The sequence below is a fragment of the Betta splendens genome, chromosome 24 (assembly GCF_900634795.4).
Source record: "Betta splendens chromosome 24, fBetSpl5.4, whole genome shotgun sequence".
Taxonomy (NCBI): Eukaryota; Metazoa; Chordata; class Actinopteri; order Anabantiformes; family Osphronemidae; genus Betta; species Betta splendens.
Genome location: NC_040901.2, coordinates 11,499,716 through 11,512,614, shown reverse-complemented (window position 1 = coordinate 11,512,614; position 12,899 = coordinate 11,499,716). Strand labels below are relative to the sequence as shown.

Sequence of the window (12,899 nt, the reverse complement as noted above, 5' to 3'; positions counted from 1 at the left end):
GTTGGTGCATCTGCCAACATAGAGATTCCAGTCACATTCAGTTCTGTGACATTTGCTGGAATAACTATGCAGGGAAATATGCAATATAAAACAAAAACTCTCTCGCACACGCACACAAACACAGGCACGCACGCACAGTAAGACAGAAGCCATGTGCAGTGGATTTTAAATTTGCACTGACATTTAAAATCTAAACTATCATCCCCTGGTATTCAAAATACTAAATACCACAGGTTTTTCCCCACACCTTCATGCAAATGCTCATTGATTGTGACTTAAAGATAACTTTCTAGATATAAAGTACTGTTGCTGGACAGAATGTTTGTCTTCACATTATTCCTGTTACATTTAACGCAGACAGATGTGTGTGTATGAGAGTGCATACTGTACCTTGCAGCTACATTTCCCAGTTCGATCAGCGCAGGCACACACTTTTCTCTCCATGTCACAGGTCTGGGTGTCCGATCCTGGTAGGTTACACTCGCACTGTGTGCACTGTGGCAAAGATGAATGAAGCTTCTGTTATCCACAATACTTCAGGCTCTGTGCAAAGTCAGTTTCAGTTTTATGCTGTGTTTCTGAATATCAAAGATTCTCAACCCTCCATCCATCTAGTGTAAATAACAATGTAGGATGTAATATTATCCCAGTAGTATTGTTATTATCGTTGTTACCTGTGGGAAGTCCCTGTATCCAATTTGACATTCATTGCATTTCTCTCCTCTGAAGGAGTCACGACAGAAGCAGCAGCCTGTGTTGACGTTACACTGCTGGGTCACTGAGCCGATCACGCTGCAACCACATTCCTATGCACACGTACAAAGGAAGCTGAATAAAACCGACCTCAACCAGACAGTAGGATACTGGAAGGTTGGTTGGATGTGTGAAAATTCATCTGCGTAATGTTTGTTCGGTACCTTGCACCCAGTCGTGATGTCATGGCCCCAGTGGTTTGGAGCGCAGCGGTCACACCTCTCACCAATAGTGTTTGGGGGACAGATGCACTGTCCCGTGTTGGCATCACAGTTATTGCCCACATGACTGCACTGACAAGCTGCAGGAGAGGAGGCATATTATATTAGGATATTTAAAGCAAAGTGTGGAGGAGAGAGTGGCGCAGGTATATTTTTAAAGTTAATTATATTATATTTAATTGCAAAATAGGTTGGAAGTTTGAGGGTTCTGCAAAAAAAAAACTGATGACAGCCATTTGCTTTGAAGTTCATGCAGCACATTGTATCATGTCTATGTGAAACTGGAAGAAAAGAAATGCCACACTGACAAAGTATTTAAAAACAGCAGCACTCAGGTTAATTAAGCCAGAGCCTGGCATTTCTACGATCCTTCGGCATATTTTGCTCCGCTTTTTCCCAGCAATCATTATAAAACTGGAACATTGATGTGAAAGAACGCACATGGCATTTATTTATGAAATGACATAACAGCTTTCAATTTGTGTAGATTTAAATGAATCTAAATGGAAAAAAAAGAAAATGAGTTTCATCAGGACAGCGTTCGGTGATTGCTGGCACTGCTTTAATTGCCAAAGTTATAAACTATGCTTTGATATTTTGTGAATTCCATGTTTTTCTAGGCTCATATCAAAGTGAAAATAAATCACTAATTCAACCCAACGTCTGTGCTTACGTGTGCAGCCTCCCTCTTGAAAGTTGAAGAATCCCTGTGAGCATCGGTCACATTTGGGCCCGCTCACGCCCGGCTGACAGCGGCACTGACCGGTCTCATCGCAATCAAACGACTTGGAGCCGAATGAGTTGCAGTGGCACGGGACACACGCTCCACCTGTAGTGATGCCGTGAGTCTGAGGCTGAGGACGACAACGGACAAAAACACAGCAGTCAGAAGCAGAAATGAGGAAAACAAAGCAGCGTCGCACACAAGATACTAATATACCGTAGATAAACGGAATAAATAATTATGTTTTCATTGCTGCTAAAAAAAACAAAAAACACTTTTTTTATATACAAAATCTCAAAACATGCTCAGATCTGTGACAGTGCCATTAAAGTCACTCATAAGGTTTCCCCCACATGGTCACTCTTGACTTACAGTCCCAAACCGCTTCACATGTATATGCCATGCTAATGACAGTGTTAAACATCACACACAGCACACACAACCCTATTTAGGCCCTGTTTAACAGGTGCACACCTCCAGACAGAGCTGTAACACAGCAGCTCAGCCATGCTGGGTCAAACACACAATGCACCACATGCAGTGTGCGTTACCCCCGTCCTGGGCCTGTACGCCCCCCGGGGACATCCCCCGCTTCGAGTCAACCCTCCCAATCTCGCGTGCGCCGCTTCCAAGGGAACCCGCTCCACCGGCCGCCGCGTCTCCCGCCTCTCGTAACTCTGGCGACGCAGGTCGCAGCGTCGGCCCACGTAGCCGGGGCGACAGATGCAGCGGCCCTCGACATCACAACGTTGGGATATGGAGCCGTGACGGCTGCAGCGGCAGGGCATACACTCCTGACGCTCAGCATCCCACCAGCAATTAGGCTGGATGAGTCACAATGTGGGAGCAAGGAGGGAAGTATGCGAGGGACCAATCAAAGTTGAGACAGTGAGACAAATATGTCCAACAGACTGAATTACAGTATAGACGGTACAGTAAACTGTAGATAATACACTGATTAGATAAAGAAACAATGGGAACAGCTGTAAAGACAGCTTGCATGTCTCTAAATACTTGCCATGCACTCGTCACACTGTCGTCCAACCACATTTTCTCTGCACTGGCACTGTCCAGTCTCCTGACTGCAGACTTCAGATACAGATCCATTAGTATGGCACTGACAGGCTGCAGGAGAGGAGAGGAAAGCAGATTATTATTTGCATTCGCTTTACAATTACACAAACCGGTGGGTGAGTGTTTGCTCCACGGGGCGGCAGGCTGAAGCGCCGTTCCTGCTTCATGTCTTCTTCAGGATTAGCTCTAAATTTGCACTTTAATATCCTGCTCAGTGCACCTTTAAGGAAATCAACCATTTGCCAAATAGACTGCAGTCTAGTGGCTTGACTTAGTTTTGACAGATTATGTTTTGCGTGTAAAACAAGATACGATTGAGTGAGAAGTCAAGGCTGCAACAGAAAAAAAAGTACATATATATCTGCTTAGTAACAGACAGAGCTGCAATCACCAGCGCTAACAGACCTTCCTTTAACTGAACCAAACAACAAAACGCTTCTGTTCTGAAGACACACACTGCCTGGTTTTGGTAAAGTCTAAAGCCTGAAAACTATATTTTTTACATTACCTTGATTTCAGCAAACTCCATTGCTCAAGGCTAAAGTTGCCATGCATGAACGACAATGTCTCCATTTTGACTCCAGCTGACGGCCTTTGTCACATCTCTCTCCACTATGATTGAAAAACTAACTGCCCCGCAGAAAAACGCAACCAGCTCCCTCTGAGTACTACTGAAAGAAGAGACACAAACTACTAGGTGTAGAATCAACAACCTACAATCAACCATCACTTCATCTTTATAAAATATTGTGCCTAACTTTCAAACCCCAATCTTCTGTCTTCTCAATCAGTTTATTACTCACAAGCCATTTTTCTCTTCTCTTTAGTACTGATATATTCCGCAACCTCAGTCACATATACAGTACAGTAACTGTGTTATTTAAATCCACCTAAGAAAAAAGACCCACGCACACACGCCAGTCAAACCCTTAGATATATAATTAAAAGCCTAAACATCACAGCTCCCATCTGGTGGCTGGGCTGTGACACGCACACGCACATACACCACATCACATACAGTACAGTCGGCACATATGCATACAGTACTTACACCCTGTTCTTCTGCTGACGCTGCCTTCGCTTACATGCAAAACGAAAAGAACAGAACCAAGTGTAGGGTGGGAAAGTGAGGGAACAACAGATGTCGACGCACACACACAAATATGCAAAAATATATATATATATATACAGTATCTGTATAAAGCATACACTGAATCCTGCATCACATACAATGAATGCAGAGACGCATGGATGCCCTCCCACACACACACACACACACACACACACACACACACACACACACACACACACACACACACACACACACACACACACACACACACACACACACACACACACACACACACACACACAGTACAAGAAAACACAAAATCTCTCACACACAGTCTCTCACCCCCTAGTGTCACCCTTCAGAGACCATCTGGACTCCGGTCTGTCAGGCGCTACAATGTAGAGTCTTGTTCTAGAATAAAATGTTGCCTTTTGTTGTGTTGTTTTTTGTTTTTCTCAGAGCTTATCTTGATGTTCAACATTTTTTTTACAGCTTGATATTATATTAGGTCCCATTAACCGTTAATTAGAAATAATGGTGCATATTTTCGACATCAGAACTGATATTATTTAGTTTTTGTTTTCTTTAAAAACAAGCAGGCTACAGGACCGTTTATTTATCTACAGTATAGGACATCAGCTGAGAGGACATCCTGCTTTACTTGCCCCCCACCTGGTTTTCACACAGACACCCGGAGCAACCCTTCAAGTGAGTACTGAGCAGATCAGTAGTGGAATTTAGGGTTAAGCAGTTAGACTGCAGATGTTTCAGAGAAAGGTGCAGAATCAAGTGCAAGTGTTCCACATTCAGAGCTCGAGACCTAAGACTTAAATCTGCGCCCTTCAAGCCAGTAACATTTTAAAACCAAAAATTCCATCTAACTGTAAGTGGTCCTAAAATCCATCTTACCTTTTCTTTCACTTTAAGCAGGTAAAAATATTTGGATTTTAGATTGTTTAAATGGAGACGGCATAGTGGAGGCTTCCACAGAGTACTGTAGTGTACATGCTAGTGCTACTGGATGATGGAGGCCAGACTTGCAATCACAGATGACTGTGCCACCAGCTTTCTGAGATTGGGATTCCTTTGTTGTGGTTTTTAATTTGATATTGTAGTTAAATATATGGGATTAAGAATTTGGGGCCTTTCAGAGCCATAAAGGCCAGAGGTGTGAGCACAGATGGCAGCAAGTCTATAAAGAGTTGTGGATTTTCCCCAAAGATCTCTAAAGACGGTATTGATCTACTGTATGAAGCATCTGCAAAACATTCATTAGGTGTCAGACACCCAGGAAGCATAATTGCATTATTGAATTACTACACATCCACTTTGTTCCAGTAACTGGGCAGAAGTGTGACAGGGTGATGCATGTCTTCACATCAACGTGCAAACAACTTTTCCCCATGTGAGAAATAGTCAAAGAAGTTAATTATCCTGAATTTATTCCTGAGACAAATTACTTGGTGGTCACGTTTGCTTGAAGAATCACTCCTCAGTTGAAATAAACTGAAACACTATTAGTGCGAGACTCAAAATGGCTGCAGCAAAAATGGCCACAGATTACAATTCTGACATCAAAAGAAAAAGTGAAGTGATTTTTACAGTCTAATAGTGCACAAATGGACTCGGCCTGAACTCCCCTGCTCCACTCAATAAAATTCATTAAGACTTGCAGCGAGATAGACAGAGTGAGAGCGAGAGACTGACAGAGGTGGAGAGAAAGCGGTTGTGTTTTAATAATTCCTGGTGGTCTTTTGTCATTCGTACAGGATCAATAACAGCCCACCATCTCCTAGACGCGAGCAGCCGATCAGCACTGCGGGAGAGCAATAGATCAGGCTGATTAATCAATAACCATTTAGCTGGGTGGAGAGGGGAAACAACTACAGAACAATGAACTATCAAATACACATTAATACTCTCTGTTGGCCCTTCTACCTGATTTTGAGCCCGTCTGATTGTTTTATCTGTCTGTTTATCGGCCAGCAGGTCCAACGCTCTGCATTTCTGCTGGTGCCACAGGTTTTAATGAAGGTTGAGACAAATAAGCACCATCTGTATTCACCCTCATTCTCTTCTCTTTTTCTACACCTCCACCCTTTATGTTATTTAACACACACACACACACACACACACACACACACACACACACACACACACACACACGTACACACACACACACACACACACACACACACACACACACACACACACACACACACACACACACACACACACACACACACACACACACACACACACACACACACACACGTATAGTTCTTTATTCTCACTGTTAAACACAGCTGGCAGTCAGCAGACCGCTCCGACATCACACCTCCTACAAGCACAGCTGCTCCCCGATGCACAGTCACTCACTTGTTCACCTACCCACACGCCACACACCCCAGATGGCGTCTATCTGCTCTGTGTAGCCAAAGGATCTAAGGTATCATTCAGCTAAAATTGAGTCTCAGACAACACAGTACTCTTTAGTGTAGTACATCTGGTTAGACATAGAAGTGAACTAGTAACCTTCTTTACAATGACTCATAAAAAATAAATACGGGATGATTAATTACATAGAGACAGTTTTCAAAGCCCATTAAAGCTGGAATATTTCATAAAATACTAAATGTACTTTAGCTGGTTTTACTATATTTATGATATCTTCAGTCAAAAAAACACTGGACTTGGTGTGTCGTGTCATTGCGGATAGAAAGTTGTGTTGTCGTATGCAGCCATGGTTGACTCCACCACTAGGAGTCACCAGAGTTATACATTCTAAATGTGCATATATGTTATTAAAATGAGCATTTCGGGATGTTTAATTAATGATTTAAAGTTTTAAATAATTATCTAAATCTGTATCATTGTAACAGCACATGGAACAAGGAGTAAACAGGCTACTGAACTAGCTACAGTAACTTACTAATGTTGACGTGGATCCAGCAAATAGTGTTAAATGTCGGCTAAAGTGGCTAACACACAAAACTGTCTACAATGATCAAGAAAAAGGACTTTTGCATCAAAATGACAACTAATTGCAATTGAAAATAAGGTCAGTGTACAGAGTGGAATCCTCTGTCAAAAGTTTAATTTCAAAGGCTCAAAGTAATGCAACCAATACAGTTACCCTATGTTTTATTGGCGTTTAGCCTTTTTACTTACGCTGGCAGTTTTTTGCTGTGATGGCGTCGCCGTAGTAACCCTCAGCACAGCTATCACACGATGCACCGCCATAACCTTGGCGACAGCGCAGACACTGGCCGGTGGTTGGATCACAGCTGCCTGGTATGGATAGGTCCAGGTTTCCATGGCAATCACAGGGCTGGCAGGAGCCTCCTGGTACAGTGGGATTGCCATGGTATCCATTGGAACATCTAGGAAGCAGCAGAGACAGTGTTAGAATAGAACTGGGGGTTGATGTAGTTAAATCATAAACTGTTTGGAATTAGACTATTTCCAGTACTTCTAGTAAATCTAAATTCTTTAAATAAATAAAAAAATCACTAATTAAAAGGAAATGTCCTAATACTTACTAGAACTGGCAAACTATATGGAGTCTACAGGAAATAGCTACATCTTTACTGTATGTGTCTGTCCAGTGGGACTACTTGGCTGAAGATGCGGTTGCACTTGCATCACATGTACCTAGAGGCAGACGCTTATGCTGACATTTTTTTGTTAGATGAACTTATACTGTCTAAAATATTTCATTTACTATGTTCTTTATGTTTAATAAAAATGAAGACAACATCATTTACATCCTCACATTTGTTTTGTTAGCGCCCTTTAGCGAGGACAAGCAAACATGAATACATAAAATCTAACGTTCTAGGACTCTTGTCTCCTTAATTAGATTAATAAAAACGAGTCCAGATGCTGCAAAACACATTAACCCGAACAAGCTCTGTTTGATAGAAGCCACTGAAACCAAATAAAAACAGATCTGAGCTGGAATTAAGCTCTATGGGCTGAGAAGGGAATTGAGATGAAAGAGGAGAGGAACAGAAGATGAAGAGCGAGGAAGAGGACAAAGGAAAGGAGAGCGAGATGAGGAGGAGGGGGAAAGGTCTTCACATTGAGAAGAGAATTGAATTTAGAGAGGAGGGAGAAAAAAGGACAGAGAGAGGGAAGGAGTCAAGAGCAGCCAGCTATTATTACCACTGACCCTCCTTGATACTCAATAGAACTGGTTTATTAGCTTGTGTGTGTGCATGTTGTTGAAGTGTGTCTCTGTTTGTGTGTACTTCTGTTGGTGTGTATTGTGCGACACACGCATCCCGCTAGTCAAGTGGCAGCAATCTCACTTCTTGATAGCAGAGACTAGGGGAGAAAGGCTGTGTTTCTGTTTGTATTAGGTCTTATTTGCAAGTTGAATTCACACTGTGAAGCCTGTGCTATATTATATTCTGCCCCATACTGCCGGTGCTGTATGTGTGTGAGTAGTGATCCGGGCTTCAAGAGGAAGTGAAAGTATTTATAGAGCTGAAAAGGAAATGCTGGGTGTGGGTCGGGCACCTGGTCAAAGCCATCAGAGTGTAAATGTTAGAGTGGCTGAAAGGGGACGGGAACGAGCTGGGTTTATTTATTTTTTGTGGCATAATTTTCATAGAAATAAACCATGCTTGCTTGCTTTCAACATACTTTTTTATACAGTTTACTGATGTTATTTCCTGTAGAAAAAAAATACAAGTTAGAAAAAACACATACTTTAAATCAGCTTCTTGCAAAGAGAAATCATGTTTTTTATAAGACAACATTTCTGCAGAAGTTGAAAGTTTTTTGATTATTTTTCTTCGAACCTGTCTCAGTCAACGTTAGAGACAATCTTTCTAAGTGTCAATTCAACAGTAATGAAAAGATCTCACTGTAAAAAACTACTGTTAACAGTGTAGAGTGCATTTAGCCTCAGATAACAGATCGCTAGTGACAGAACAGCATCGCTATTTCCAGACGTCTTCTGTATTAAACAAGCCTCTTGCTTGCATCACTGTATAGCATATATAATCTGCACAAACTGGCAAAACGCAAATAGCAACGTAAAACCACAAGTGTTTTAGTTGAGTCATTAATTAGACAAGAGCATTAAAGTGCTTTCAGCTAAATTTTAAATGGCTGTTTATGGACGGGAAATTGAAAAGCAGAATCACTTAGCACAGAGTGGATAGCCTATTAGCATGGGAGGGAGAGAGTAGCCTTTTCTGTTAAAGCCCATAATACAGACAAATTGGCACATTACAATTAATTACTACTAACAACAACAAAAGCACTGTAGATAATGAAGTGTAATGGAACGTAGTGCATAGCAGGTATCAATTAGACTAATAGACAAGGAAGCAGCGAACTGATGATTACCTCCTTACCTTACTGTCATCAGTAATAAAATAGTATTTACAATATGTGAAATGTATTCTGAATGTGCAACCAGCCTCTTTGCCTCTGCCCTGGAGGTAAAAAGCTGTTGGACACGATGATACAACATCAGCACAACACACACAAATGTACATACAGATATTCTCTATATCCTCAACTGTTCTTGGGTCATTTGAATTTAGGATCATAAAAGAATATGACAACAAGGCACAAAGCTTTGCATCAGCTGAAGTTCAGATGCTTCTCTGTGACAGACACCGTTTAAAAAAAAAAAAAAGACTGACAATGAGTCAGTCTGCCTTCCACTGGCAAGCCAGCTTTATAAAAAGCCTGGACAGACAGACAGACTGCTGGAACAGCATCGGGAGGCATGCAGACTATGCAGGCTGAGGCCCCACGTCCACAAGCTGTCTCAACTGGCAAAACAAGCATCACAGGAGAAATTCATGCCTTGATTTCTCTACAAGAGACGCAGATCTGCAAAAATGTCCGCTTACTGTGAGACAACATTAAACATTACCACAACAGTGGAGATATTCATGGTTTGCTTCTGTAGTGACCCCAAACTTTACAATAGCATGCCTTGATGACAAACAATAAATAAACTCTCCAACACAAGGGTGTATTCAGTACTTCTCTGAACGCTCGTTGAGGCTTGTCTGACATTTCACACATGCACTTGCTGTGCCGGTCACCAAGGCTTTGTTTCAAGTTTTCAGAAGTACAGTACAATAATGAACTTAACCACGAATAGCGTTCATTGAAGCCAACATGCCTTATGTTTAAGCGACAGTATTTAATAAATATCTAGCTGAGGGCAGTATCAGTCTGAGTGCTGAGAAGATCACATTTGCTCAGTCTGCACCGCCACATGACAGCATAGCCTGTAGTTATAACAAGGCTGGGATTCAAAGACAGGCGTCTCATTAGTCGCTGCTTGGTGAAGGAACTCACAGCTAATGGAACAACAATGTCAGTCAACTAATAAATGTGCTGTGGACAGAGAGCTAGACGGACAATGAAATATAATGTCCTTCAGTTAATGAGCAGCTGTGTCTGTTTCTGTTTATGACAGGCCGCCTATATGTGCAATTTATTTACCAAACAGGCTCAGTACAGTGAGCACAACGAATGTGGAAAATGGTGCTAACGCTTTTAGGATTAGCACCATTATGTACATTTTAAAAGGATGCAGTTAGTGCAGTGTTGATGCTAAAATTAGGTCATGAAACAGCCTTTTGCACTCAATGTGTGATTCATATTGCAGTTAAGTTTTATAGACGTGCATACTGTATATATTCTATTTGACAAACAGTTATGGACTCTCCTCCTAAGATCCTGCTCTGCATTCAGGGACACAGAACATAGCAAGACTTTCAATGACTACAAGCACAAAGCAAGCACATGTGGATTAGAGCATGTTGTGTGCGTGTGTTACCTGTTACATCGTGGTCCTGCGTATCCAGGCCGACACTGGTTGCACAGCAACTCTCCTCCTTCACTCAGGTGGCAGGTGGGGCTGAAGCTATTGTAGGTACCATGACGATGTTGTGATTGTTGTTGATTACGGTAGCGTTGGCCCGAATTAGAGAGAGGGTGCAGAAAGAGGAGGAAGAGGAGAGGACAGAGGTGAGTTCTGACCATCTTTTCTCTCCTTACACACACACACACACACACACACACACAAACAAACACCTGTATCCCTGCTTTCACAACCTGGGCGCCGCACACACACTTAATATCGCCTCTCGCTCAGCCACTCTTCCAACAAACACTCCTGTGAACTGAAATGGATGGAGAGAGAGAGAGAGTCGTCCTCTCCTATCACCCACCCACTTCCATAAACTATAGATAGTTCTGCTGGCTCGGGTTCCAGGCCCCAGACTGAGTCACTGGCTGGCTCTCTAACTGTGAGCTGGCTCCTTCAATTACAAGTAAGGCTCCTTGACCAGTATCTGTGAAATAACCCTGTTGGCTAATGGGGATAGAGCTCCATAAAACCTTTATTTACCATGTAGCTATAATAAGATAAATAATAACAGAAGAGTTAAACAAATGTGATATTAGAGTAAGAGAACTTTAAGCCTTTTAATCTGCAATCAATCGAGATTTGCATCAAAATGTAAACAACAACAGACAAGCACGCAGATTTCTGGGGAACGTCTAAAACCCTGGGTTTTGAGGATTTACTGTGCATCTTTCAAACCAATCCTGACTGAGCAATTACAGTTTGTTATATTGCTGTACCTCCACTATATGTGAAACAAAATACTGGAGGTTCCCTCTGCAGGTTGACTAAATGTATGAGTGTCTAATAGTTAAAATAACAAAACAGTACAGTTTAATGGAGAAATAACTACAGCGTGATGCTACATTTATGTCTGTACTATTCTTTAATCATTTTAAAAGGCACGGGGGGAAGTCTGTACATACAAATACAAACATTTCTAGTATTATGATATAGTGAATAGTAATGGTCTATTGGTGTATGTGACACTAATAACCTTTATTTTAACGGAACATCAACTACAGTGCCCTGATTTAGATCTCAGTGACTGACAAAAGCATAAATAAATGCTGAAATCCTCCTTGCTGAAGGTTAATTAAGGCCGGGTGTAAATAAAAAGGAGCAGCATTCCAGGTCTAAAGTGATTTCTATTGATTTGCTGTAAATTGCTTCCTGTGTTGAAACTAATATGGACACTGGACGTCGTTTATCTGATCTTCAAAAGGGTTTAGTCATCACTGCTAACAGACAGTCTGACGTGTTTACTGGATGGCCATTTGAGCCACACTGGCTGCACTGAGCATATGGGACTAATTTTCTATTTTAGGGGTCTGAAAGCCGTGGCACCTTCAAGCTATTATTACTGCTGGGGTTGGAGGGAGCGTGTGAGGGAGAGTTGTGTCTTTCTTTAGCTGGAAGTTTTGGACGTGACAGTGACATGTTAGGATTCTCAGCTGCTGCCTGGGTTCATGCCCACACTGATGACATACATGCACCCAGCATATGTAGATCCTCTCGCTGGGTCCATTATGATAAGATGAGGCAAATCTCAAACCTGAAACAATTGTAAAACTCACTTTTAAACTTGGAAATATGTCTTAAAGCATCACAGTGTATTAAAGCAAACGGGTTTAATGAGAGGGTTTTAGAAGCCTTACGCATCTGTGGGGGTTGACTTTGCTACTGTTTTAAGTGGTATAAGCACAGTTACGTTGATTCTATTAAAGGGAAGAACAGTTCAGCAGGGAAGATGTTCCTCTACTTATCTTGATGCTTCCACCTGTTGTGATGACATTTCTTTCCATGTCATCAAAATTACATTCCCACCAACGGCGATAAAGGCTCTTTTTGTGGTGATGTCGATCATAGGCAGAAAATATCCCCAGACTCAGGAGAGGACAGAGAAATTATGAAGTGCCAGGTCAAAACGAGAAAATTGTGGTCATGGGGTCACCAGGGTTAACCGTGATAAATGAAAGGGTTTGATTAAATTGCGTCGTTGTGGCAGCTTTAGCTAAAGTCTGCAGGACCTACCTGTTGCTAGAGAGAGTAAGTGGGCAGGCACAAGGCTGGCAGTCAGCGGGAGACCCACGGGTGGCGTTGTCATAATAACCAAAAAGGCAGGTTTCACAGTAGAGGCCTGTGGTGTGGTGTGAGCAGTCCTGGATG

At 42.0% G+C, this 12,899-nt stretch overlaps 1 protein-coding gene across 6 annotated transcripts in view; it reads right to left on the bottom strand.

Annotated features, from left to right (window-relative positions):
• The window catches only part of lama2 (laminin, alpha 2), a 98,594-nt gene that overhangs the window by 37,257 nt on the left and 48,438 nt on the right, over window positions 1-12,899 (bottom strand). For 5 of the 6 annotated variants that reach the window (XM_029140389.3, XM_055506142.1, XM_055506141.1 and 2 more), the window contains exons 19-27: window positions 12,765-12,892; window positions 10,662-10,748; window positions 7,016-7,227; window positions 2,717-2,823; window positions 2,250-2,522; window positions 1,648-1,828; window positions 918-1,054; window positions 675-806; window positions 391-495 (exon numbers count right to left, since the gene is read on the bottom strand). In XM_029140389.3, the coding sequence (XP_028996222.1) occupies window positions 391-495; window positions 675-806; window positions 918-1,054; window positions 1,648-1,828; window positions 2,250-2,522; window positions 2,717-2,823; window positions 7,016-7,227; window positions 10,662-10,748; window positions 12,765-12,892 (1,362 nt within the window). The remainder of the gene's footprint in view (window positions 1-390; window positions 496-674; window positions 807-917; window positions 1,055-1,647; window positions 1,829-2,249; window positions 2,523-2,716; window positions 2,824-7,015; window positions 7,228-10,661; window positions 10,749-12,764; window positions 12,893-12,899) is intronic. The other variant, XM_055506145.1, reaches the window with a different exon arrangement.